Source organism: Falco cherrug, chromosome 3 (genome assembly GCF_023634085.1).
Source record: "Falco cherrug isolate bFalChe1 chromosome 3, bFalChe1.pri, whole genome shotgun sequence".
NCBI lineage: Eukaryota > Metazoa > Chordata > Aves > Falconiformes > Falconidae > Falco > Falco cherrug.
Window position 1 is genome coordinate 77,095,026 of NC_073699.1, and position 27,798 is coordinate 77,122,823.

A 27,798-nucleotide genomic window follows, 5' to 3' on the forward strand; every position below is an offset into this window, starting at 1 on the left:
CCTGGTTGCAGGCCTTTGGGAGCAGGGTTATGGTTTCCTGGATTATAGAGGAGTGTTGAGGGCAGAGTTCTTCACTTTCACTGGAGTGCCAGGCTGAAAGCTCTCATTCGTTTGTGTTTTCTCTGGGTTTTTTTTTGGTCTGGCTCAAGTTGGGCAGAAAGTAGAGCCTAAGAGAGCTTCAAGGCACAAGTTTATTATCTTCCTCAGCACCCTGTGCAAAAAGGTTCCATGCTTTAACAGCCTTCCTTGGTCTGTTTTGAACTTGTGACCCACTCATTTAATTTGTATAGCAAGTAATGCATAGCCTCCATGTGCTTCTGCTTAGGGCCAGCTCCAGCCACACAGTGGCAATTGCAGGACTGGGAGATTAAAGTTGTGTAAACTCCTTGAGGCTCTAAGCCTTTCTCTTTTTTATGTATTGTTAAGTGCTAAACATCTTTAAGCCACCATTATAAATAAGGAGAGCCTAGAGTAGTCTTTGAATAGTGGAGATGGCTTCTGTGGCTCAAAGGACAGCAGCTTTTGTTTCTTGGCAGTCCTGTAACTTTGCCAAAGTTGGGACAAGCAGTATTGATAGCTGTGGTTTAGGAAGGAAAATCAGAATTACATCTTAAGTGCTTTGAAAGAGAAAAAAACTTTGTGTTTGAACAGCTTATTTTTAATACCCCCCAAACAAATAAATTTTCAGTACAACCAAAAAACAAAGTTATGAAAAGCAAGGTGTCAGCAGTAAGACAGAAAATACTGTAAAGACTATTCAGTGAACATCAGTTTGCATCTTGTGCTCTTTGAAGATACCCGTGAATAGAAGGATGTAGACAATCACCTAGTAGTTTATTCTAAAGCAAACTTTGTGTACTGCTGTATTTTAAGTTATCTGCTATTAACTCCAGAAGTGAAATACTCAGGGGCAGAGGGGTTGTTAAGTGTTGTTAGTGTTTGGAAGAACTTGATCTAGTGGAAAACCTTTTCCTAAGTGAGGTTTAAAAAGCGGCACAGATACATTGCCTGCTCATCTTCAGCACCTTGACTGATCACAATTTACAGGTTATAGTGAGCAATAAAACTTGCATCTTGCTGTAGTTGCATTAATAATGGCTTTGGACCAACTCTTTTTTTTCTACCAGACTCAGTAACAAAATTCCTGAGACTTTGTGCTCTGCAGTTATTTTAATGGTGGTTCTTCCATCATACTCATCCTTTTTTAATTTCTCTTTTCCTGTCTGTTTTATAATGTGCGTAATATAGTAGTACAGTGGGGCATCTGTATAATTTATTTATAAATATGCATATATTGTGTGCTCAAAAACTTCTTTACCTTTAGCGCTCTCAAAAAAGTTTGGAGACCACTGTTCTAGGACAACTGTAGCAAGTCTGGAAACATTCTAAGGTCCTTCAAGTGTTTCCATTGTTTTGTAACAAAACCCCTGGTCTCCTTTTCTGTTCCTCCTGTTTGTGGAAGGGAGAGAAAGAGAAGGAGAGGAGGAGTGAAGGAAGGAAGCGGGAATTAAAGAAATAATTTCTTGTTCAGCTGTTACAGGACTTAAACAGGGAAGTAGTGCTTGGGGTGATTGAAGAGTGTCAGTCTTACGCAGGAGGTCTCTGCAGTGGTTTAGAAGAAATGCAAAGCTTACTGGGGTTTTAATTACTTTTACTATGAGGTGCAAGCAAAGCTGGAGGCCTTGAAAGTTTTAGTTGAGGCTGGAAAAAGCAGTAATAAAATCTTGTGAGACCATACTATCGAAGTTAAGTTGCCATGAGCAAGTATTTTATTGTTCTTTGCAGAAACTGGTCATATGCAACATATTCTATGGTTAGTTTGGATATTTGACATTAATTTTAGGCTGCTGATAGCTAATGTTTATTTGTCTTCTGTCCAGGCTTGTCCTTTCTTTGTTTCTTATTCCAGATCATCATTAGAAAAAGGAGGTTTGTGCTTTACAGCTTCTTATGACCTGCAATATATTGTAGGATTCTCTCAGGATATAGATATCGCCATTTCTTCAGTTGCATTCTTTGTTGCAATTGTCTGTCCTGTGATAGCAAAACATGGATACCCTCCCAGCCCCCTCCCTGTTCTATGGGAATTCAGAACAGAAGGATTGATCATGTTGAGTAATACTTAAAAGGTGACCTTCAGAAGAAAAGAGGAAAGGAAAATTTCTCCTTTGCTACTTTTAAACTTTATACGTTTAAAGTAAAGTAAAGAAGTCCCCAAACTGTGGTTTAGCAGGTAGGGGGTTTATTCATTGGTTTTTGGTTATTCCTTCCTCCCATGTGTTGCATTTTTATCCTCTGCTTTAGAAGATGATGTGGTTCATGGCAGTCAGCTTGGTATGATACAGGTGCCTAGGAAATCGGACAGAAAGAAGGTATTGGAAGGGATAATTGACTTCAGGTTTTAAAGGTGCCAGCTTTTGTTTAGCACACCTTCTTTTCTGAACCTGAACATTTAGCACAGTTCTCCCTCCTGTATCTCCAGGTAAGGCTTGAGAAAGCATTTAAGCAGTATTTTTCAAAGGGCAAATAAAACTTCCAGTAAGAATGGGCTTTGCCTTGCTGATAGTTAAACACATAAGTAAGCATAAGGGAAAACGGCGTATTCAAGACATTCTTTGTGCATTTTAAATCAGTAAAGCAAGCTAACCCAAAAGGATCAAACACAAGGGTTTTTTTTCCTTTTCAGGTCAGCTTTGAGGGCTGTATAGATCAAGATAAGAGTTTTTCATTCTTTTAGGAAGCAAATAGAGAGGCAGTGGAATTTGCAGAGGTCAGGTGTGTGATGGTTTGTGTCAACCTGCGGTACTCTCCCTTTCAGTCTTCATTTGGCAGTCACTGTGGTCCTTACATAGACTGCTGTAGTAGCTATAGTTTATTTGTTGTATCTTGACACAAATACATCTTTCCCTTGCTGTGTGACTATTTTGAGAAGATACTGGTTGCTGCCACTTACGAAGCAATGAGTTGCTTATTTTTTCCTCTTCATTTAGTTCGAATGAGTGATCACCAGGAGAGCACCCTGCTTCCAGTATTTTAAGAATTATTTTTTTAGACGGTGTTTCTTTCATATGGAATTGATTGGTGTGTGTTTTTCAACACATGAATCCCAACCAGTCTACTGTTTTATGTCAGTTAATACCATAGGAAACGGTATTCATTTGGCAAAGAAAATAAATGATACTGGGATTAAACAGGAATAAATGGTAGTTAATCCAGCATTTGAAGTTCCGATTTACTTTACAGAATTAAAGGAGTGACCTCAGTGTAGTTCCCCTACAGCTCCCTGGGGAGGGGAAGTGGAAAGAGAGGTGCTGATCTCTTCTCCCTGGGATGCAGTGGCAGGATGCATGGGAATGGTTCGAAGCTGTGCCAGGGGAGGTTTAAACTGGACATTAAAAAGCATTTCTTTACCGAGAGGGTGGTTAATGCCCTATGCCTGTCAGTGTTTAAGAGGCATTTGAACAGTGCCCTTGATAGCATGGTCAGGCAGTTGGACTAGATGATCATTGTAGGTCCCTTCCAACTGAAATGTTTGTTCCGTTCTATTCTAAAGTAATCATAGAACTTTGGCTACCTGCAGTTTGACCACGTTTGGGGATTTTTTCCCCTTACTGTGGGCAAAGTAGCTTAGACACTGTCTTCCTATCACAACAGAGCCCTAAACCAATTAATCTCTTTCCTCCTCCTTGTTCTGCACTGGTACTTCTGAGTCCAGACTGAGGAGTGTGGCGTTGTATGGTTGAAGTGGCTGTGGTCAGCTTCGGTCCTACACTGTGACATACATAGTTAAATTTCTTCGATGAGTTTGGATCCTGAAATGATGCACAAGTTGTTTTGCCAGAGCACAAGACAGGCAGAGTACAGTCATAGGTGCTGAGAGAGAGAAGTTCCCTCTGGTTTTATTAATCTTCCTGGTGAGACTTCAGAATTCATTGCTTTTACTTTCCTGTTCTTGAGTCAGCGTGCAGTATGTAGCCAAGCCCAAACCTTTTTCTGGCTTCAACTAAAATGCTATGAAATCTTTTGAGATCAGAAGGACATTTGGAAAGTTGGTATGATTTCTAGTGTGAAGCAGCCCTCTGACATTACCTGAGACAAAGGAGTGTTGAGATTCAGCCCGATTTTCACAGTTGCACAAAATACCTGACTTTTAAAATGGTGTTGGTTTGCAAATCTGCATGAAAACTGCCAGGCCTGGGAACTCTGGGCCAATAATACTGCCAGTCCATGGTCTACCTCTGTATTTTTAGTTTGTGTTCTGTGTCATAGCCACATCACACACAGCTATGATGTGCAATGTGGGATGGAAGTAAAACAGCAGCTCATTCTTGCTTCTGAAGAGAGATGAATTTAATGCTTGCTGTGGTTTATCTCCTGGAGCAGTCTGCCCCTGGCTGCTTGGGTACAGAGAATGAATGATGGTTTCCTGTCTAGGCTATAGTCTCATATAATGGTCTGCACAAGTAGTTCCCAGAGTCTTATTAGTTATTTTTAAACCTTCTTTGAAGTGTTTACACTTACAAATAATCAATTCGAAACTTGCTGTTAGTTGAGTTTTAAGAACACCACATTCAAGATGGGGACTATTGGATCGTTATTTAATTGGGAGTTACTGCAGTTCAGATGGTGTGGTGCTTATTTCTGAACATGGTGCTAACATGAACCACAGATGAAAAGTTATTGGAGGATTTTTACTTGTAGTATAGGTATTATTCCTGTCTGGATTTATTTATTGTGAAAATAAACTTTTCTTTTAAGGGAATCAGTATATTTGTCTTTGCGAGTGATTTATCTTTAGCCAAAATAAATATTGAGGAGAGAGACATTTTTGTAGCTAGGTATTTGAAGCATAAAAAAATTAATCTGTCCTGGAGGTAAGAAAGTAACAATTTGTATAATTTCAGTAAAAAAGCAAAGTTTCAATGTTGATATTTTTTTCCTTATCAAAAATTTCAAATTTCACAAAGCTGCTGTGAACTCCTGTGGTTTCTGGTGTGGTTTTTCCTGAGAGAAAAGTAGAGACAGAATAGATTACTTGCACTCTTAAGGAATATATTTGTATGAGCTGCTTTAATGTTTTATTTCCACTCTGGTAGAGTTTCTTATATTCTAAGGATGGATTCCTTGGCAGCCTCACCTAAGGGAGTCTAGCAAGTATCACGCAAATAAAAGCACCTTCAGAATAATTGTTCCATTTTTCTTTCTCTCTCTCTTTTTGTGAGATTTATTTACCTCAAGGGTCATAAGTTGTCAGACTTTCGATCTATACTCTTCTGTACCTGTGATAAATAAATTTTTGCTTAGGGCATGCTTAGTAAATAAATACCAGCATTACCATGCAACAAATGGTTTTACGCATTTATTTAGTCATGGTATCACAGTGCTAGTGGAATGGTAAGTAGTCATTCAGAGGTTCTCCTCTTTCTGAAAGCATGAATGCTTTAGTAGGGAGGAAGGGATGGTTTTTTCTAAGACTTTTTTTCCATAGTACCTAGGTTATTCTTTTAAAATTAATATATTCATAAAGATAGAAAAGCATCTATTTCAAGAAAACCCAAATACTGTTTTATTACCTTGTGTGACAGAAGCATTTATTTACATGGAGTTGCTTCAAATCAGATTGCAGCCTTGTGTAGGACATTGTGCAGAGACAGTCAAAAATTTAAGCTAAATTTACATTGGAGAGTATTTATTGCTACTCTTCTGTAGATGCAGTTTGCACAGATGAGAGAGTGCATAAACTTTGCTGAGAAGCAAGCTTTTTTGTCATCATAGTTGCATCTATTCAAGACCTTTTGCCATTAGTTGAAAAAGGGGTGGAGGATCTGCATCAGTGTTACCCAAATGCATTTAGTAGAGGTTAAGTCTTCATCCTCTTCTTGTAAAACCTTGGCTATGGAGCAATGGAAGGCAGAATAGTACAGGATGTGGAGGGTTGCTGTCAGACAGTGGAGTTGAAAGGAGAATGAAACGCAGGGGGTTTGGCCTGCTCTCCTCAGGGGCCACCTGGGCAATAGTTAAACCTGGGGACGAAAGAGTGTTCTCCTTGCACACCACTACTTTGTGGGTTTGGGTTTTGAGGTTTCCTCTCTGGAAGAGTGAAACTTCCCTGGCAGGGCTGAAGCATTTCTAAGTTAGGCTTTCCTCATGAAAGAAGGTAAGTTGGTAAATGTACGAATAAACACTTTCAAAAATGTGAAGTTTAGCAAACGCATATGGCAATATTCCTTTTTAAAAGTGGGTGTTTTTTTCTGTTAAATTTTACTGTAATTAGTTCATTGTGCCAACAAAATCTTGAAATGGGACTGTTCTAAAATGTGGATTTTCTTCTTTTAGCACTGGTTGGACCATTCAAAATTCATTAAGAAGCAAATAAAAAGTGAGTACCATGTCTCTGCCTGTTTATTTTGTTATTTCCTATAGGAATTTGAAATTAGAGTATTTGAACATGATTATGAGTGTTTAAATATGGTCTTTAATGGAATAAATATTTCTTAGGAAATAGATTTAATTTAATAGTTAATTGGCTGACTATATCATGTCTAAATGCAGGAGCACTTACAAGCAACAAACCAGCCTTCAGTAGCCCTCATAAAATGTGCTGTTTCTCTAAGGCAGAGTAGGTTACCAGGTAATTTCAGTCTGATCTATGAAATCAGGTTGCCTGGACACAGATCATGGTTTCTGTCACCACTTCTGATCCAGAATGGATTTCCTGATGTTTGTTGGTTGGGTTTTTTTCCAAAGAGTAAATGGAAAATACTTCATTGTGTAATGGTTAACCTTTTTTTTCCTGTATTATAAATAAAATTAGCAGAAATACCTTCTGTTTCATCAAAGGGAGTTTTGGGTGAAGAAATTGGGTTTGTCTACTGAGTTTTTTGTGAAGCTTGGCTAAGGCAGGCAAGTTGTTCCTTCATCTCTTAACAATTTGGTTGCAACCTTGGGTACAATACAGCACAGCATCAGCACTAATGTGTTTTGTTAATATATTGCAGTTGTCAACAGCCATAGCCCAACTGATAATATTGCTTCTATGAGATGATAATAAGCATTTTGCAAGGAAGTTGTTGACCCCCTTGCAGGACCTCACAGAGATGGGTCTTGATTGCTTCAGCGGTGGTTTGCCTTTCTTTCTGATAATGATCCAAATATCTAGATGATTTTTTTAAATGGTGGAGGAGTTCTTCAGTGGCCTTTAGGACAGTTTGCTTTCAGCCCATGGTGCATGGGTGTCAGTCTCCTAGAACAGATGGTAAAGATAGCTGCCATGGGCCGGGTTTTAGTGGTTGGCTTTCTCTCGCCTTTTCATCACATCGCAGACTGCTTTACCTTAAGTGACTAAGTGATTTGCAGGTGCACTTTCTGTAATAGCTTTGTCTTTTTTCTTGATATGTCTTAAAATGTGGAAAATCAACAATTCTGTAACACCTTGGACTTGTTTAGTTGGACTGTTTTGTTTGTGTTTAATCTATGAAGGGCCTGTTTTGAAAAGCAATTGGCCAAGCCCTGCCCTGGGGAACAAGGAAGAGGGAAGCAGTTTGATGAGTGTTCTAAAGGTGTGTCTCACAACAGGATACTTTTGCCTTGTCTTCAGCAGGTGCCTTCACAAGGGTTTCTCTTTAACAATGGATGTTGCTCACTGCTCTTTTTCCCAGCAGCGGGTAGGTAGGAGCCATCATCTTGCTGATGCAGACCCTACCAGTGTTGCCAAACTGTCAGCCTAGGGTGCTATAATCTGTTTTCTAGGAGCTATCATTGCAGTGTCAAAGCCCTAATTATTTTGAGTTTTGGCTGCACATTGTCTAGTAGAATGGATCATTAATAAGCACGTATATACTGTGTTCTGGTGTTACAGAAGACCTTAGAAAGGTGTGAAAAAGAATCATTTTTCCAGCACTTAATACACTAGCAGGCTGTTGGTCTGGAAGATGAGGCTTAGGCAGACAAGGATACATTTGTTATAGTCTCATGGTAGTTTGGTACTGGTTTATCTCTGTTACGTGGAAAGTCAGACCTAGCATTCACCTTCTGAAAGGTGGTTAGAAAACAATTCTTGCAACTTCACTTCATGGAATTTGTTAGCTTTCTATGTTCATGGGTGCCTTCTAGAGTCCTCTCCAGCACTTTTCACCTTAATTTACCGTCTCTCATTCACGTGTATCAGTCAAAAACTGATCTTTTGGGTGGTTGTTTTGGTTTTTTGGTGGGGGTTTTTTTTTTTTTTTTTTTTAAGATGTGTTTGTGCCTCTTTAACAAGAAGCATCATCCTCTTCCTTTCCATTCCATCTTCTTCTGCCCCTGGCAACAGGCAGTGTACCTGGAACTTGCTGTCATCCACAGTGTGCTGCTGGGCACACCTGAACAAAAATGTGTTTGCCAGATAGACTATTGCTTGATTAACCTAATGACTAGAGTATCGTGAACTATGGAAATCATCTAGGGGTTTTATTGCATGCATTTTTAAATTTAAAAACATGAAATATTTGCTGCTTTGAAGAATTTGAAAAGCATAGTTCATTTTGGGTTTCTTGGGTTGTGGGATGGTGGCTGTTGTTCTGCCTTTGCAGAACCACAACTAGTATAAACTCTTATTTCCCCATTTAAAATCTCTGCATATACAGTTGGACCTCCGTACACGTTGCATTTTCGAATTAAGTACTATTCATCAGAACCGAACAACCTTCATGAGGAGTTTACAAGGTAGGAACTGTGCATGGTTAACTGGGGGACTGGCAGAGTGGTAAATAAGACATCTAAGGTACATGGGGGTACTGTAAGCAGGTGATTTGAGCTTTCTTATTAAGAATGGTCATTTTGTCTGACTTCCTAGGTGTTTTCCTACTGTCAGAGAAACATCATCTTTTTTTTACTTGATGCCAAAACCCATTCATGAGTTTCTCCAAGTGTTTTAATGTGTAGGAGATGCTATGTTCTTATTCTTTGAAGTTTGCAAATAAAGGCAATGTTGGGTAGGGAGGGCTGCAGCTGGGAGACAGCTGCTCTTTACACCAATGACACCTGCCATACCTCTGAGAGGATTTCCCACCATGTCTGTGTCCTGTTAAAATGCCAGTGCTCTGCTGTGTCCCCCTTGCTCCAAGACTTGGGGTGATTTAATAATAATACAAAGGCCACAGAACTGTGGGCAATAGACAGCTTTACTTCTTGGTTAACGGTTGATTGAATCTCTTCCACTTCCCCACAAGTTCTCTGTGGTGCAAGAGGTGTAAAGACTGCATTGTATGAAGTCACCTTAGAATACCTGGAGGTCTTTTGTTTCAATCTGGTGGACTGTTTTCTGGGCTGTGAGGACTATACCTTACTGGGTTTGTAGCATCCTGGTGTGATCTAGAGGATATTCGGAAAACTGGGAAAGGAGCAGCTGTGCTTAGTATCTGCCAGCTTTGTGTCATCTTTGTATAGTACTCATTTATCTTAATGTTATTTTATCTTGTGGGGTTTTTTTGTTCAGTTTCTCACCGTAGGGCACTTTGTCTTCTAATTTGCATGGCAATAATCAGTGTTCTTCCCATCAGCGTAAGGTGTTTAAAGATTTGGTTGTTGTGGTTCATGTGCATGTGATGTTTACATTAAACTTACCACTGCAGGCATATGTTTACTGTCTTCTTTCCTGTCTGCTGTGTTGACTGTGTATTTTCTTTCACTGCCCAAGACAACACCAGAACTAATTGTCACCACCTTATGATACTGACATGGAGGCTTTAATATCCATTATCAGTTTAGTGCAGCAGTGTTAATTCAATAAAAGGGTCTGTTCGTATACAATGCATAATTAACCTATAGATTTCCCTGCCACTTATGTAATTGAGTATAAGGTCTTAAGAGAATCCAAAAACCTGGATGATTTTGGGGCATCTCTAATGAGAAAATCACTTAAATTAGTAGGAATGATATATATTTTCTGAAAATTGATGTAAGTCTTCATACATCAGGGTGCATGTCTGACAAGTATTATATTTCCCCAGTGGTCAAATTATTCCATTACTGCCTACCACAAGATTTCTTGCTTAATCCTTTGAAGCGTATGATCCTAGTCACTGCGAGATGTCAGTTTCTGAGCTATGTGATCATTGCTGTGATCAAGTAAGACATTTCCTCTGGAAGTATTAAACTCTCATGCTTTGTGATGTAATTATTGCTGAAAGGTGACATTTCAGAAGACTATTTTAATTAGAAAAACACTTTAGTCAGCTAAATTTTCAGTATTATGAACAATTTTTTTTTTATTATGATAAGTTTGACAGAAGACCTCTGTGAAACTATGGAAGGAAAATGAAACTGAGCTGGAAATTGATTTTACAGTGAACAAATAGTTGCATTTTTCTTTTTCACTGGGGAAAGTAATTTTGAATGTTGTTGTTTTTTTAAGAGTCTTTATGCTGGCTGGATCATATTTTCCATGTAACGTGTTGAGTAAAATGTGAAGATTAACAACTGTATTCTCAGAACTATTCCAAGTGGAAGTGGAGTGGAGTAAGGGGAGGAAGAAAAACAATAATTAACAATAACCATGAACTGGCCTGATTGGAAGGATGTTTGGAATTCCTTGTGGAGATTTTCTAGTAGATTCCAGTTCATAGTGAAACTGTAAACATCACATTTTCGTAATTAGCACAGTAATGGGGATGTGTGGAATCCTTCACCCACTGTCTTTTTCCAATTTAAAAACACATGCCTCTAAACCCAACTCTTGAGTGGCTGTAGAACATGAAGCATACCTAGAACCGAAGATTAGCAACAGCTTAAAATACTACTACAATTTAAAGGCTGTAATTTGTTACTTGGCCTCCTAAATAAATGTCTGGGCTCTATGGAATTCTTCTATTTTCTTTTATTCAGAACTTTTCTGCTATTTTGAATGAAATATCAGTCTGAGCTCTTCCTTTTGCCCAGTTTGGACTTTTTCCATGTTCTTTCTTTGTGTTTGAGAAGGTAGCCCTGAAGTCTTCATGCCTTTATCTGTGTTTTGTCTCTAGATCCTGTAGTTCAATTCTTGCTTGAATTGGGCAAGACCTAGTTCACGAGAACATTGGAGTGTCAATAACGTTTAGGCTGCTGTGGTGAATGCTCAGATAGAGCACATCCCTAAACAGCAAGACTTTGGACAATGAAAAATGTTCTCTTTTTGTTTTTAGTGAAAGCTGTGGGCACTTTGAAGGTTGCAATATGTATCCCGAAGACCCTTTGTTTAAAAGCAAGTTAATTAAAATGTTGTGACTACTCAATGAATTGGGGTATTTTTCTGGCCGTTGGGGCTAGAAAGATGTCATTATATATACTTTTGACTTTCTGAATTTTTATTTGTCAGGTACCTGTTTGTATTACAGCTCCGGCAAGACATTCTTTCAGGGAAGTAAGTACCTCTTTGCTCTTGCATCTGTAATTTAATTTATAATAGTTAATCTCTTAGTGATTTAAAATTTTATTTAAATTTTATTCATGCACAGATTATAAATGTGATTTACAGTTCCACATGCGGGTTTTTTTCCCTTTAGAATGCAGAGATACATGATTTTATGTGCACCTTGACTTTATTACTGACAAATAGAATGAGTAAAGACCTTTGATGGATTGACCAGGTGATGGAAGTTTATAAAGAGAGCAAAGACTGTCCTGATGTCCTGATTTTTATGACTTGAAAATGTAACATGGGCTTACCATATTTTTCAGTATGGTAGGCAAAATAGAGGAGGAAAAGATGATGAAGTGCAACACTTTCTGTACAGGTCAAGCCTGTAAAAATATTTCATGTGTTTATAGTCTCACCTAGGCCTGTAAGTTCACACCTGCTGTATGTTTTTTTAATTACAAAAAACTCCTTAAAACTATATGTTCTAAAATAGCGTTGAAGCAAAAATGATTTCTTAGTTGATTTAATGTTGTCTCTATTATTTCAAGCTTGTTTTATGGTGGAACATATCATGTGTTTAGTGCTAATTAGGATGTACCAAATGAGGAAATAATCATGCAAGTAAAAATAGATTGTAGATGTTTCATATCATTAGTAGTTTGTGGAAGTTAATGTTTCCATTTCTTATATCAGACTACTTTTAAACTTTATTGCAAGAGGATTTCACTGAGAAAAAAGACCTGATTTTTATAGCTTCTTTTTTTTCTTTTTAAGACTGAAATGCCCGTATGAAACTGCTGTTGAACTAGCAGCTCTGTGTCTTCAAGGTATGCAATTTTTTGGAAGTAGTTTGTCTTGATGTATTAAAAAAACTCATCTTCTAGTCTCTTTTCACTCCGTTACTAACGCTTTCTCATTGGTCATATGTAAATGCCATTCCTTTACCTGAGGAGAAGAATTTGAGGGAGATCACTTTCCTGCCTGCCTTCCAATCATAACTACTAAACTATAGTAGCCAACATTGGCACGCTTGCCAAGGCAAAGGAGCCTTAAAGGCATGGGGAGACAAAGGTTTCATGGAAGGTTTCATGGAAACCAGGGGCTGACCAGGGAGGAAGTGCCCCTAGGTAGTTCCCCACGGAGGCAGAGGCTGTGGTGTGTGCACAGTTTACCACTTCAGCCTGGAGAGCCAGCTGGCCCTTCAGCATGCAGGTGTGTCCCTGCAGGTGTAGCTTTGAACATGGGCTTCCCGCTGCCTGGCCAGTGCTTGGGAGAGCAAACCTCTGTGGTGTGACCTGGGAGATGGTTACAGGGCAGGAAGGAGGGGGTGGCAGGTGCACTGGAGAGGAGGGACTTAAATGGGAAGGTGAGAACTAAGATTACTTCTGTGTCAGGACCAAGGGTTACAAGATTAAAAAAAAAAAGCATCCTAGGACACTAGGTTTGATTAGTTTATTGTAGGAAGAAGGTTTGGGTTTTTATTGCTGCAAACACATCAATACAAATATTCATGCCATTTCAGACTGTTTTGTAGATGGGAAAGAAACTTGTGTAATGAAGCTCAAGTAAAGTTCTTTTTTTTTTTTTTTTTTTTTTTCTAAAAAAGTAAATGCAGTGAGCTGGACCATTCTAGGCATATCAGCAGCAAAATGAATCAAAATTAAAAACACTCTTCCTATTCCTCTGGTGGCTAGCAGTGGCACACGGAGTGCGTAGGCACAGTCTCTTAGTTTAGTACAGCAGTGGAGATAACCTGGTGATTCTAGGTGGACTTGACAGGCAAAACTAAGAATTCTGTTCCAGACAGCAACAGCTGTAGATCTTAAGGCAGTGGGTTATTTTTTTGCACCAGTATGGCACAGCTGTCATTGTTAGGTGTGCGAACAACTGCTGCAGGCAAGCTCTGTCTTTCTGAGGTGGAGAAAATTTGGAGCCCATATTTGATTCGTTGCTTCCATTTTCGCAGGTAAAAACACTGGTAACCTTACCCCTGGTCTAAGCAAGGAGAAAACCAAGCAAAGAATAATAGTGTGATGGCTCAACATTTTGGGTAGTAACTGACCCCTGTGATTATTCTGTAAATGTAATACAGTAGCCATACATCATGTTTATAATGTCTCCAACTAGGTACCAAAACTAGCACTTCTTTGCATTATCTGTGGGAACATACTTTTTTACTTTTCTGGTGTCTTTTTTTCCAGTTTCATTTTTCCACTATTTTGACATCATCACAAGAAGTTTCTCTAAAATTATTTCATTATTACAACTAATTTATTATCTCTGTTGATATATGTTATGATCAGTGTTTTGTAGTAGAACATTTGTTACATCTTATTGACATTGGAAACTTAATTAAGCAAAAGAGTTTAAAGAAATATCAAATGGTTATGCCCTCCTCAGCAGGTTACATTTACTCTGAAAATCTGATCTTGCTCCTTAGTGTGGCTTTTCCAAGAGTGAAGAAAAAGTCATAAATAATTATTTAAGAAATGGTATTCTAAGCTCTCTGAAAGAAAAGCCTTTTTCTTCACAGCACAGCTTTGAACTTCATACATTTTCTTTATCAAGTTGTTCTATTAGGGTAATTCTTGGTTTCAAACAACAGTTTCCAAGGCTGGCTTTTTGTGTGAATCATCTTTCAAACATAAATTTTTGGTTTGTTGCTAGTTCCATGAAGGAACTTCTGTAACAAATAACATCAATTTGTAGTATGGGGTAACTTGTGAAGCGGATACATAGTTGTAGGCTTCACTTAGGGTTTATTAGCTACAGAAGGATTGTAATCAAACTTGAATCGTCACTGTTAGAATAATTTTTTTTAACTACCTCGTTAGTCTTGCGTGGCTTTCGGATTTAACCAGGTATACTTTTGAAACTGCTAATTAAACTCAAAAGGAAGACTTTTTCTCAGTTCTCCAGTGGTCAGTTCTAACCATAAGACATCTTCATGGGATAGCTCTTTTTTTTTTTTTCTTCTGTGCAAAAGAATCAATATATTTACAAGTAACCATGGTTTTGCAGTTCTCAAAAACTTTCTAGGAAAATGCCTTTTTAAAATGTCCCCTAGTTTATGCATTTATTTATTTAAGAGCATGGATAATGTATATAAACATGTTATGTTACAACTCTCCCTGCCCGCCACCCACCCCCCACCCACCTGCCCCCATAAACAAGACCAGAGAAGGAGCATGTGAAAGCATGACACTTTGTCATAGAACTGCAAATGAAGAGATGGGTCCTCTGCTGTGAGTTTGTGCTGAAAAATAGTACTGCTGAGGCATTCGGGGAGTGTAATTCCATCAGGGAAGATGGCTGAGCATACCCGTGTGGAGCCCGTGCTTCCCCCTTCTTCCGCTGCCCTTCTACCCTGTGTTGAGCTGGTGAGACTTACTGGCTTTTATTCTCAAGACTTGTTTCTTTGAGATCACAATGATGACATGGTTTGTTTGACTGAAAGTGAGTATACAGTGAGTGCAGCTATTGAGAAACAAGGGTGGTATTTTTCCTTTGCCTAATATTTCTGCCCTAGCTTCTCTGCGTATCTTTTGTCTTACATGCTTATGATTCTTCTCATCCTTACACATCCTCTTCATGGCACAGTCAGCCTTCATTCCCCGCCTTCTCTCTCAGTTAACTAGTAGAGAAATCTCTCATGTTTTTCCTAGATGGTTGTCAAAACATCAAACTTCATATTCTTAGTTTTTTTCTCCTGAAGTCCTCAATGCTGATGTGTGTGTTGTGGCTCTCTTACGTACTGGAGACTGGACTGCCAGTAATTCCTAGCAACAGCTCTGTTAAATAGGCTTCCAACTTCAGTGAAACAGCAGCAGAGCTGAGATCTCTCTGTTAAGGGAAAAGACATACAGATAATAGTACTGTAATTCACCATGGAAGATTACTGTTGAAGAGAAAAAGTGTGTGTGAGGCAGTAGTTAGAAATAAAGATCAGTGAACTCAATCTGTTTAATATCCTCAGGAATGCTAAATGTTTGAGTGAAGCTCAAGGGCTCAAAACCACTTAGTAGATGTATCAGTCAGAATGCATTTTAAATGTAACTCCCTATGTTCTAATGTATCCTGCTAGGTATTTTTTAAAACTGAAAGTGAATTAAATTTTTGCAACTGTTTTTACTTCATGGGATTAATTTCCCCTCATGTTTGTGGTGGTGGTTTTGGGTTGGTTTGGTTTTTGTGGTAGTAGTAGTCAAGAAACGCCAACTGACAAGGCCTGGTTTGGAGTCACATCGTGTGTCAGGTGGCATGTATTTGCCATTGATGTTTGTTTCACAGTCTGAAGGCAGTGACATTGTGGACTCTTCATATAGCTGAGAGGTTCCAGGAGCAAAGCATGTGGCAGGCACGAGACAGTTAAGGGCGTCAGTCACCAAGATACTCAGCACTTGCATCTCCTGCTGAGCTCAGTAGAGTCTGCAAGTGTTCTGCTCCTAGAAAAGAAGATACCAGGCCCTAAGTAAATAAACAGAAAGTGACACCTGAGTTATGTTAACACTTCGCCATCTCTTTCTTTAAACTGACTTAATCTGACTATTACACCACCACTCTGTTTTTTGAAAAACAAAACAAAACACAACTTTATCACTGGTTTCTTGAGATTAGGTATTATTATCTTCATGTTTTGACACAAACAAAGCATGCAATAGAATGGAAAGTGGTTTGGAATGAAAAGTATGACTTCGTTGCAATGAGAGGAAGTTTCAAAGTAACCTCTTCGAAACAGTAGTGCATTGCTTTTTGTCTTTAATAGAAACTTTATTCCTTCAAATGCTTTAAAAAACAGAGAAAAGGCATTAGTGAAGCTGCTTTAGTCCTAACATTCCTGAATGTCAGAATTCTGTACCATAACCTTACACTGCTCCTGCAAATGAGTTTGTCTGACTTTTACTGTAAAATCTGGTTTGAGTTTGGGGGCAGAGGGACAGGGATGTTCACTTACAGCACTGGCACAAATGCATTCTTCTAAACGTACTTAGAAACTTACAAACTATCACTGTCTTTGTGGAGATTATGGAATTAAGTATTTCTGGTCATCCCATGATTTTTATATTTGTAACTTTTCAATTGACCGATTGCAGCTGAGCTGGGAGAGTGTGAGCACCCAGAGCACACACCAGAACTCGTGTCTGAATTCAGGTTTGCACCAAACCAGACCGAAGCAATGGAATTCGACATTTTTCAGAAATGGAAAGAGTGCAGGTACGGTACCTATGTGGGAGTGGTGTCTCTAGCAACAGGAGGTTTTCTTCTCTTCCAAAGGCATATATGTCCACAAGAGCCCCTTCAACAGACATGAAACAGTGATTATATTTGTCAGTTGAAGGTACTGTAAATAGATTTTGAGCATTCTCCTTCCCTAGAAATGGCAAACAGTAATTTAAGGAAGGTTGGTGGGATTAATTGTAACTTGTTGTTTGTTTTTTTGGGGGGAGGATTGTTTGTTCTTGTTGTTTAGATGACTTTATAACAGTTTAAGCCATCAGATCTTTTTCCTGTTTATGTTGGAAATAATTATCTTTCTTTCCCTCCTTGCACACATGTACATGTAAAGTTTTGTGCTCAGGGTAGCAGCAAACTCTTTTTCCTGTCTTTTGTTAATAAATATGGTACATTTTGGTGTTGCTGTCTTACCTGAACTTTCGTCCTTATTGGAAATTTTAAATCTTTTTTCAATTTTGGTCCCTCTGATTTATTTTCATTTGGGGGGAAGAGAGTAAAAACATAAACTAAGCTTGAAATACCATTTAGCATTTTTAAGATTGAGAGCCCAAAGAACAGAGTTAGGAGAATGAATTTTAAAATGTTTAAAATGCACAAAAATTTCATAACATTAAGTATAAATAAATTTTATATTCTTAGGGGAAAGAGCCCAGCGCAGGCTGAATTGTGCTACTTGAACAAAGCTAAATGGTTAGAAATGTATGGTGTAGATATGCATGTAGTTAAGGTAAGTTCCATGTGATGCTTTTTTGTTATTAATGTGGGGTACGTGCCTTGGTGTGGGTCAGTCCCTCGGGGGTGTACTTGTTGTGGTGTGGGTTGCCCCTTGGGCCGTGGTCCCTCAAAAGTACCTTCTCCTTGCAGGCCTCCTCCCTTTCCACATGCCTTTTCCCATGTTCCTCAATTTTTTCCTTTTGTGTCTCTTTTCCCTGGTAGCTACTGCTTGCTCTTAAACACAGGTGAGCCGAGGTCTGGGCTCCCCTGGCTGGAGTGTTGGTGCAGGGCCATTTCCACCAGCATCAGCGCTACCTCAGGCAGCACTCTGCCTCCTCCCATGCAGGGCATCCTGCAGCCTTCTGTTGCCAAAGCCTGCCAGTTTGCACCCAACACAGATAAATGTTCTTCTGCTCTGTAATGTTAAAAAAAAATTTCAAACCTTATTGTTGAGTTTAAAATCTGTGGATTTTGACATAATACTGTAGTAAGATTTACACTACCAAAGGCACACTGATTATTGGTTCTGTGTTTGCTTGCAGGGAAGAGATGGTTGTGAATATGCTCTTGGACTGACACCAACAGGCATATTGATCTTTGAAGGAGCCAACAAAATAGGCTTATTCTTTTGGTAATCGGTTTTTGTGTTTTATTCCTTTCTGTTAAAATGCTCAGATCTTTCTCCTTTATGTAAGGGGATCTTGACTGTATTTTGTGGTGTAGATTGGATCTACAAAATTAAAATACCAAGGTTAAATCTGAAGTTAAGTGGGCCTGTTTAGAAGCACCACTCTCAAATGTGAAATATTTGTTGAAAAACAGTTACATTTCCAAGAAATCATACTTCCATTACAATTCTTGAAGTGTTGCAGGGCTGCAAATCCCTCATATGTTTTGGGGGATCCTAGATTACAAAATGCTATTTTTCCATTAATTTTCTATTTGCTTCTTGTGTTTAGGCCTAAAATCACAAAAATGGACTTTAAAAAGAGCAAACTAACGCTTGTGGTTGTAGAAGATGATGAACAGGTAACTTTCTTCCCTTACTTGGGCCTGATCCAACAAAGTATGGTGTGTGCTCAGGCTGGTAAGAACACAAGCACACTGTTGGCCCAGGCTGTATTTCTCCTGCCAAGGACAGTAACTAATATCATGCATGCCAACTTCCAAAGCTTTTGTTTCTGCATCTAGGGCAGAGAGCAAGAGCACACATTTGTTTTCCGGTTAGACAGTGCCAAAACATGCAAACATTTGTGGAAGTGTGCAGTGGAACACCATGCTTTCTTCAGATTGCGAGCCCCAGCAAACAGCAAATCTAGTAGATCTGACTTCATAAGGCTGGGATCACGCTTCAGATTCAGGTATTTAGCAAAGTAACAGCAATCTATTTGTTTTTGTACAATGGAGCAGGTACAGCATCCAACAGAAGGCAGTAGTTAACTTTTGTTTCTGTATTTTAAGTGGGCGGACAGAGTATCAAGCAACACATGGGACACGATTACGCAGAACTAGTACGTTTGAAAGAAGGCCCAGCAAACGATATCCTTCTCGAAGGCATTCAACTTTTAAGGGTAAGTGTTTGTACATGTGTTCACTGAACTTGTCATGCAGGTGTCCTGTTAACTCATATAAGTGTTGTATTACAACCATAAAATCTGTACCACAGTATAAAATGAAAAATATGTCAGATCATCTAAAAATCAGAATGTACATGGGTTTTTTTCTCTCAGTCAAGAGTCCATTTCTACTGTTTCTATCTCTGTCTATACTTAATTCTTCCATCCCCCATCTATGGAGAACAAGGTAGCTATAGGGTTTCTTTAGTTGCTCTGATGGGGAGGAAAGAAAAGTTGTATCAAATTCAGTGAAGGAAAGCGTGTAACATTTTTGTATCTGAAACCCTGTGGTGCGCAGGACTAGAGAAGTGATTGTCCCCCTGCACTCTGCACTGGTGAGGCCGCACCTTGAATACTGTGTTCAGTTCAGTTTTGGGCCACTCACTCCAAGAGGGACGCAGAGGTGCTGGAGCGTGTCCAGAGATGGGCAACGGAGCTGGTGAAGGGTCTGGAGCACAAGCCTTATGAGGGGCAGCTGAGGGAACTGGGGTTGTTTAGTGTGGAGAGGGGGAGGCTTAACAGGGACCTTGTCACACTCTACAACTACCTGAAAGGAGGTTGCAGACAGGTGGGGGTAGGTCTCTTCCCCCAAGTAACAAGTGATAGGAGAAGAGGAAATGGCCTCAAGTTGCGCCAGGGCAGGTTTAGATTGGATATTAGGAAAAATTTCTTCACTGAAAGGGTGGTGAAGCATCTGTCAGACCTCGTGTCTCAGTGCTTCTGTATTTATGTCTGTGAGACCGGGGGAGAAGAGAGAAAGCGTGGCTTCCGCTCAGTTTAGTTCTCTGTGCATAGCAGCCAGCCAGAACTTCTGTCATACCCAGATGATCTCCCTCCAGAGAGCTCAACAGCGTGTTTGTTAAGTTAATGCAAAAACTCCCTGTATTGTCTTTCATGCATTTCTTGGCCATTAAGATCTGTACCTAGTTGCAGCCTACAAACGTTGGATTCTGTCCTAGCTCAGTCTCTTTCAGACTTCTACAGTGTCTCATTAAGTTTGTCATTCACTTCCTACATTCAGCAGAGACTTGGGTTTTCAGCTGGTTTTCAGTGCTCTTGAAAAATATGCTGCTTTTCAGGAAAAATAAATAATACATCCCAGTTACTCAGCTCCTGCCTTCAATGTTCTCTCTAGCCTGTCCAAAGCACAAGCCAAGAACTTGTTGCTCAAGATTGCTCACTGCCTTCCCATATTCCAAACTGATGGGCTTTTTTGGCTACCATTGTTCATTGTAATAAGACACAGGCCATTACCAGCTTCAGGAATACTCTGGTTTCTGTAAGATGCAAAATTTCTGCGAGGGGTAGCTTCTGATTTCCAAGGGACTCAATGGTATTGACGTGGTAGCTACAGCAAGGTGAGAAAGGTAGGGTTCTGGTCATGCAAAACTGACTCTGGCTAAAGTCCTTCCTTTGTGACGTTTGGGAAGAATACTCTTTGTCTGTTCTCATCTTTGGTGGGCTTTGACTCTTGCAGAAGCAGAGGGAGGTTTGGGTCTGCCTTGTACTTTATGTACTCACACAGGAATACTAGAAAGCACAGGGCTGCACTTGAGATTCTGATGCATTTGTGAAAATATGTCTGAGAATTTGCTTAAGCTGTAGTGTAACATCCCAGTCACAGTAGCTGCAAAATTACTGTTTTTGTCATCCGTCTTACAAGTTTTTTGTTTCTTTTCAAGCAAACAATCCTGTGAAAGCAGCACAACTGTGGTAAGTGACTGCCCAAGTTCTCTCTACTTCTCAATTGCTGTTATTAGGCAAAAAGGGTTCTGAAGACCATTTCTGCATTAGGATTTGTCAAAACAAATTCTCTGGTGCAGCATGAATTGCTTTGGGATCTCATTATGCAGCACCAGATTCTTCTTGGGTACTGCCTGTGAAACTTTTAAGTGCTTCCATTTTTAGGTGGGTTTTTTTTTTCTTTTTGTGTTTGATATCAGACTAAAGTAAAACACATTTCTGCTTATTGCTATTATGCTAACTTACCTAACATTATTTATTCCTGTTTCCTAAGTGTACAATGAAGTTTTGCACTCCTCTTTCTTGGACTGTAATTGCTGTGGTGTATATCTTGATTAAGATATTGATGTCCTTAAGAATATGAATGTTACTTCACTGTAATAAATTCCTGAATTGTAGAACCCTGAACTATAAATTACATAAAAGCTATTTTTTTTTTTTCCCCTTAGTGCTAAAAATACTCCTGAAGTCCATAACTACCAGGTAAGGGCATAACAATTGTTGAGGAGGATATTGTCATTTTCTTACTTAGTGGTTCATATTTTTGTTCTCTATAATTTGTATGGCTGTTTTGGTCCCCTTTCCTTACTGTTGGGTAAGATTCTCTGAGATGGTTCAGGAATAAACAACATCCCATTGGGAATTAAGGGGAAAGTGGAGAGACTCTTCTCACCCTCTTCCCCTGTGTTCTTGGATGCTCTGCAAGCTGAACACACTCCATTTGCCATCCTCTTTCCCTTCCCTTCCCTTTCTGTGAAATCACAGGTGAAAGCCTTTGTGACTGTGAATATGATGGACTCCAGGAGACTGCTCTGTGAGCAAGCTTTTGTCTAGAGCAGCCTCTTATGTTGGGTGATCTGGTGACAACGAGTTCAAAGTTGCAGTTATCTCCCCCATCATAACACTTAAGGAGTTCATTGCTGGTCAAATGTTTGTTTGTTGTTTTTTAAACAAGCTCCTTCATACACTTCAGAGAAACACCTTACCCAGTTTTCATCTGTGATACTAGTAGGGAGTGCTACTGAGAAAGCAAGCTGTGCTTTCGTCCAGACGGAGTGTGTGAATGAGAAATTAGTCTTAACACTTGTTCTTTATTAAAAGCCTCACTAGTGATTTTGTTTCACTGTCTGTCCTCAAGATCTCATGGATATGAGAGAGAAATGCTGTCACCAAAGATAGGTGACCTTCTGAAGACTGCTATTATAATAGTAACCTTTCTCACTCTCCACCTTTGATTAAAGCTGACATTCTTTTGATGTGCTTTGTATGAGAAGCACTAGATGTGCCAGGTTGACTCTCAAACAGAAAACCCATTTTCTTTGCATTTTCCCGTGAGTGTCTCCTAACAAGCAAGCTCATCACCAAGAGGTCTCATGTATATGCTTAATGGCATGGGAGAAGGTCTGCCACAGTGGGGTTTCTAGGGCTCACAGCGAGCATGTTCATCACAGCCCCAGCAAAATAAAAAGTTAAAGTTAATAGAAAGTTCTTACATTGTTTCATTAACTGGGTTCAATGTTTCCACTTGCAGCCACAGTATCATCCTAATATACATCCTGCTCAGCCACACTGGCATCCACATACACCTGTGAATGTAAGGTAAGCAGTCTTCACTTCGTGAAAAAGTCTATTACTTCTTTCTTTCTGAATCTGTTGGCATGAAGCTTTGGTGGGCATATTGGGCAATTGTCTGCACATGAAAAGCAAGCAGAAGTTAGAAATATGTGTTGTAGAGGCAGTATTAAATAACTTCTATTTAGATTTTGCTTTGGGATGTCCTAATCTCCTTGATGAGAATTTGGGGGGGTGATTTTTAATACAGAATTTGAAATACAACTTCAGTGGATTTCTGTAGGGAGTATGTTGGATGGGAAGATGCTCAGTAGCTTCAGTAAAACTAACTGCAATTTGATCAGTAATTAATCTGCTAAAACAAAGAAGAAAACTTATTTTAGGATAAAGTTATGAGTGAGCAGGTTCTTGCATTGCAGCACTTTTTCATCTTTTGCAGAGATACGTATAGAAAAACATGTATGTGAACAGTGTATCAGGCACTTTACAGATAATTAGTGAAATTATAACACTGAGGTTCTGTGAACTGTTTCACAAAAAAAGAAAACCTGTATATGCTATTGTACTATTTTCTGGCATACTTTTTTATTTTATACTAACTAGTAATGAGAGAAATCAAGTGAAAAGAAATTTTGGAAGAAATTCGGTCCAAGTCAGAACCAGCTTGGTAGAATGCCCAGTGGAGGCACGCACCTGCTGGTCGGTATGTGTCTGTGCATGGACACGTGATAGAAATCAGCTGCTATTTTATCCTAATAAAAATAACCTTTTTAGGTTACTCCGTTTTTTAGACAAATAATTATTGTCTTGACTGAAAAATACCAGTACTCTAATCTTCATTCCTATTCATGTTATATTTTTATCTTTGTATTCTTACATCAGGATAGTTAGACTTTGTTCTTAGTGTAGGCAGGCTCTAGAGATGAGGAGATTAAAATGGATGAAAAGACAATTTGATCCAAGATTGGATCTGAGAGTGCAGGAAAGAGGCAAATATGTTATTAGAAATACATACTAGGCAGAGAAGCAGGCATACTCATTGTCATCTCAAAAATCCCTGCATATAGCAGTAAAGCAGGTAATAAATACATGCTAGAAACAGAAGACTTAAAATTGGGTAATTAGTTTTGCCTGTAATTCATGTTCAAGATTCTTCTTGGGTTAGGGTTTACTTGTCCATTTAATTCTGTATGATTTAAAGTGTACAATTTCACATTACAGAAGAGTGATTGCTGAGAGAGGCTAATGATTTTACAAATCATTAGAGGTTTTGCTGAAGTTTTTCTAAAGATTTCCTCACTTATGATACTAGTCTGTAACATTTTAAAGCCAAATAGTTCACCCTGGAGCAGAGTGATAGTGAAATAAGCACAAAAATGTATTGTAATGTGTGCAGACAACCTCCCCCTTCAGCCCCTCTGCTGCCTGGGCAAAGATTAAGGTCAGTGAAATATGAACAATGGCTTTTTTATAGCTAGGCTTGTAAGGCTAAAAAACACACTTAATAGCTCAGTCATGCAAGCTCAGTAGAAAAGGTGCTCAGAATTTTTGTCCCGCTCAGGTAGAAGCATTTAAATGCGTGGTTAAAGTGGAAGCTTCAAGTTATTCTAACTTGGACTGAAAGTGGAAGGGTTCAGCGTTTAACATCTTGAATAGCTTGATTTGAGAAATCTTAATCTATCTGGCTATGAACTTGACATCAAACCACAGATGCATGAAATTCTTTCATGCAAATCTAGAATGGACCAAGGGCTAAAATGGGACTACCTGTGCAATACATGTTATATATGGGGGGGATGTTGAGTATTTGTGAAATATGTAGAATTGTGTCCCAGTCTTCTCAGTAAAACCCTTTCAGTGAAAGTATTTGCTCGCAGTTAACTTAATGTTAAGTCTTCTGAGAAAATTCATTCCAATTAACTGTTGTCATTATGTAACTTTAAAATGTCTCCAAAAAAAAGGTAAAATCTAAACCTGCCTGTATTTCTGTTAGCATAAAGAAATAACCAAAATAAAAAGTGCAACCTAAGTTTGGTAACAAGGGAATCTTAAATGTTGTGGTTTTCTACATACTGTTCAAAAGTTTTATTTATTTATCACCCTCCTCCCCCGGCCAATGATTCAGGAGACACTGTAGGAGTAGTTGAGGTTAATATCTCAAAGCAGCAATAAGTAATGAACAAATAAGGAAAAAATATTTTTCCTCTTGGTACTTTTGCAAGTTTCACTACATAGTCACAGAGAAATACCTGTACTAACTATGGACGCTAGGTGTTCATCTTAACGAAGTGCGACTGTGTAACTTACAGGCTGCTTCAATGTAGTTAACTGCACTGGTGCTGAACGAATGGCAGTATTTACGGAAGAGCAATTTCCATTCTTACTAGGATTGCCTTTTTTAATTTTTTTAGACCTTAAGGATGTATTTTCATGAGCTCAGCTTTTTGCATGACATGGTTTATTTTACTTGTTTGTTGTACACACTTTAGCGTTCCGATGGCCACCTCTTCCCTCCCCCTATCCCTGTGGGATGCAGGAGCATTGATGCACAACACTTGTCTATGACACTTGAAAACAGAGAGGGTTTTTAATGACTGAGCTCTGATTCAAAGCCTTTTTGAAATCAACTAAAAGATTGTGAGTTGCTTCTGCGGCTTCTGCATCAGACCTCTGTAGATCTGTCCCCTTTTTTCCCCTTACCGATAGCTGCCCATCACACCGTTTGCATGCTTAGCACTTGCTGGATGAACTCATGTTGCTGTGTAGCACTCACAAGTTTACTTCCATCTCTCACTAACCAATAACTGTGCAAATGGTACAGGCCACCCTATCATGATGACAGGCCATATTGGAACCCCCCCCCAAGTGGAGAGGACAGCAATTTACGATATATCCAGGAACAGAACCAGAAGAATTTAGGAGGAGTCCAAAGCATGGTGTACCAAGATAAACTCATGACGACTCTCTGAAAAACAGCCACCTTCATTTCACCTGCCATTTTAGGCGATCATTGCATTCCATGGTCCTTGTCTGTCTGCAGTATGTTCAAAGTGTATTGTGCATAAAGTGTGTGTCTTTGTATGTACATCCATCCTTGTTTAGTGTTCATGGACATTCTTGGGAAAAGTATTTTCCGTATCCTTGTAAAAAAATCTTGAAAAACCTTTTGTGAAAGCTGGTAAGAGTTTTCAGTGCCTCGAGACCAGAAATATTTCTGGGGATTTACATTCTACCATACTTTGCAATCTGTGACCCTCTGCTCGCTGTTGAAGATCAGCCATTTGTGCCTTAGTTATTTTTAATATCTTGTTGCTTTTGAGTCAAATTAGTAGATGAAGTTTGAGAAATTTTTATTTTTTAGTTGGTATGCAAATAGGAGATTGGAGGGAGGGAAAAACAGAATTCGTACTGGCAATCAAAATGGCTTGTGGACCACCAACAAAGGGAGCCGACTGAGGTAGTCATAGGTTTGGGTATCATTTGTTTTTAATTTTGTGTTCTACAGCAAAAATAGAGGTGCTTGCCTAACTTTGAAAACAACTATAGGGAAAGAATACTACAATAAACTTAACAGAGTATGTGTGTTCCTTCTTTTTTTTTTTTTTTTTTTACTTCCTAATTATATTGATAGCGTTGCCCCAAACCATACCTGCTGCTATAAAGGCAAGAATGTTAAAAATGAATCCTTGCTATAAAAGGGTGCTGCTGTCTTCTTATTTTTAATGTGATTATGAAAGTGAACTATATAATCGCATCAAACTACCTACTGTTAACTTTTCTGAGTGGATTCAAAACCACAGCTCATAATCGGTACGCTACAAGATGAGGATGATCCAGTGGAATAGCTCTATTTTTTTAAAGTTAGATGTTTGCGAAGTTGAATGTATATTTTACAGACCTAGGTCTTTAAATAGGCTTGGCTGGTATTTTGATCACTTGACGATTTTTATTTTTATTTTTTTTAAACTGGAAATCATAGTGCCATCTTCACTTGTGCATTTGTTTTAATTAGGCCTTACACCTGTGGTCTCTGTGAAGTTGTTGGAATGAATGAGTCTTCATTTGGGATATTTTAAAAATGAAGTAGTTTTTAACTTGATTTTGATAAATACACATTTATAAACAGCTATAACCGTGAATTTTTTTCAGAGAAGATTTGATAGTGTATAACTTTTTGTGAAATATATTTGTTTACAGATGCTATCTTTTAATATGTGTTTTGATCTTTCCTGTATGTGCTTGTATAAATAAAAATCTTCAATCTTCTTGTTCTTGTTATGATGCTTTATTGATTTTTGAAGAATTTTGGGGGAGGGTGAATAGATATGATGCACCTTGTGCTTGTACCTGTTTTGCCCTGGAATCACTAATGCTGTGCTGGATCGATGTTTCCTCCCTGTAGAGCAGGGGAAAACAATAATGCAATTGTGCACTGAGATGTGAAAATGCCAGAGTAAGCCTAAGGTGGGTAATCACAGAAGCTAACTTCAGTTTCCCCAGGCTAGTCTTCCTCTCTTTCAGCAGCATTTTATTTGGGAAAGGAAGAAAGGAACTTTGTTGGAGTCATTGGAAGAAGAGCCTAGTTTAGCTGCTGCTCTGAATGCCCTCCGAAGGAGTTTGTTTTTTGAATACTCACATTAAAGCGGAGCATTGTTGCTTCATGATTCACACACCTACATTCGTAATACAGTATCATTCTTGTCATATAACTTCACTGGCCTCTGTGTGGTTTGCTGTCAGTGTTCCTCCTCGTCATGTGTTGTTATCTGTGCTTTGGTTTATTGCTGAAGGTGCACTGAACGAGGGATCTCCCTGACAGATCGCAAGAAAAGGCAGCACAAGGCTTAACCGGTCCTTAAGTGTTAAAATGCCTCGTGCAGGAGGTCTGCACATGGGTGAAGAACAACCTGTGGGACACGTGTGTTCTGCAGTTTGTGCGTGTCACCTCAAGGGAAGCACTTGTCATTCTGCTTCTCTGGAGAAGGAGCTCACGCACTCTGCGCTCCCCTTGCACTTTTTCATGCCACATCCACCTTGCTGTCCGCAGAAATCTGTACCAGCAAAGTCACTGAGTGATCAGATAGGTAAGAAGAGATCGATTTCTCTGTCCTTCCTTGCTGTAGTAGTTGTCTTCTTGAAGCAAGTGGGCTGGGCTGCGGTTGGGAAGAGGGAGCATGTCTGTCTACCTGTTTCCTCTCTGACCCCAGCATTGCTCTGACTAACCTGTGCAGCTTGCATCACCCGAACAAAGATGGATAAAGGGGTATTACCCATCTGAACAGGGTAGTACAAGTAAAGTTAAAAGCACGTGGTTTTTTTTTTTTCTAAAATTAGCACACTTGTTACTAACAAAGTATTGTTTTTAACAAGTGACTAATACAGGTCTTGTGATGTTAGGAATACAATTTTGTGTTTCAAGAAACAAAATAATGCAGGTGAAAAACAAAGTATGAGGGGAGAGAGGAGAAGGGTGGAAAATACTGGTTAACTCAGCTGTTAAAAGTAGTAACACCTTTTGTTTACGAATAGAATACTGGGAAAGCA

At 39.0% G+C, this 27,798-nt stretch overlaps 1 protein-coding gene across 3 annotated transcripts in view; it reads left to right on the forward strand.

The window, feature by feature from the left end:
• The window catches only part of EPB41L4B (erythrocyte membrane protein band 4.1 like 4B), a 172,858-nt gene that overhangs the window by 57,486 nt on the left and 87,574 nt on the right, over nt 1-27,798 (forward strand). For 2 of the 3 annotated variants that reach the window (XM_055705548.1, XM_055705549.1), the window contains 13 exons: nt 6,337-6,379; nt 8,625-8,703; nt 11,333-11,377; nt 12,149-12,201; nt 16,468-16,588; nt 17,249-17,336; nt 17,866-17,954; nt 18,283-18,352; nt 18,515-18,684; nt 18,785-18,894; nt 20,622-20,652; nt 21,132-21,165; nt 22,214-22,281. In XM_055705548.1, coding sequence (XP_055561523.1) covers nt 6,337-6,379; nt 8,625-8,703; nt 11,333-11,377; nt 12,149-12,201; nt 16,468-16,588; nt 17,249-17,336; nt 17,866-17,954; nt 18,283-18,352; nt 18,515-18,684; nt 18,785-18,894; nt 20,622-20,652; nt 21,132-21,165; nt 22,214-22,281 — 1,001 coding nt within the window. Of the gene's footprint in view, nt 1-6,336; nt 6,380-8,624; nt 8,704-11,332; nt 11,378-12,148; nt 12,202-16,467; nt 16,589-17,248; nt 17,337-17,865; nt 17,955-18,282; nt 18,353-18,514; nt 18,685-18,784; nt 18,895-20,621; nt 20,653-21,131; nt 21,166-22,213; nt 22,282-25,075; nt 26,521-27,798 lie in introns of those variants that run through there. The other variant, XM_055705550.1, reaches the window with a different exon arrangement.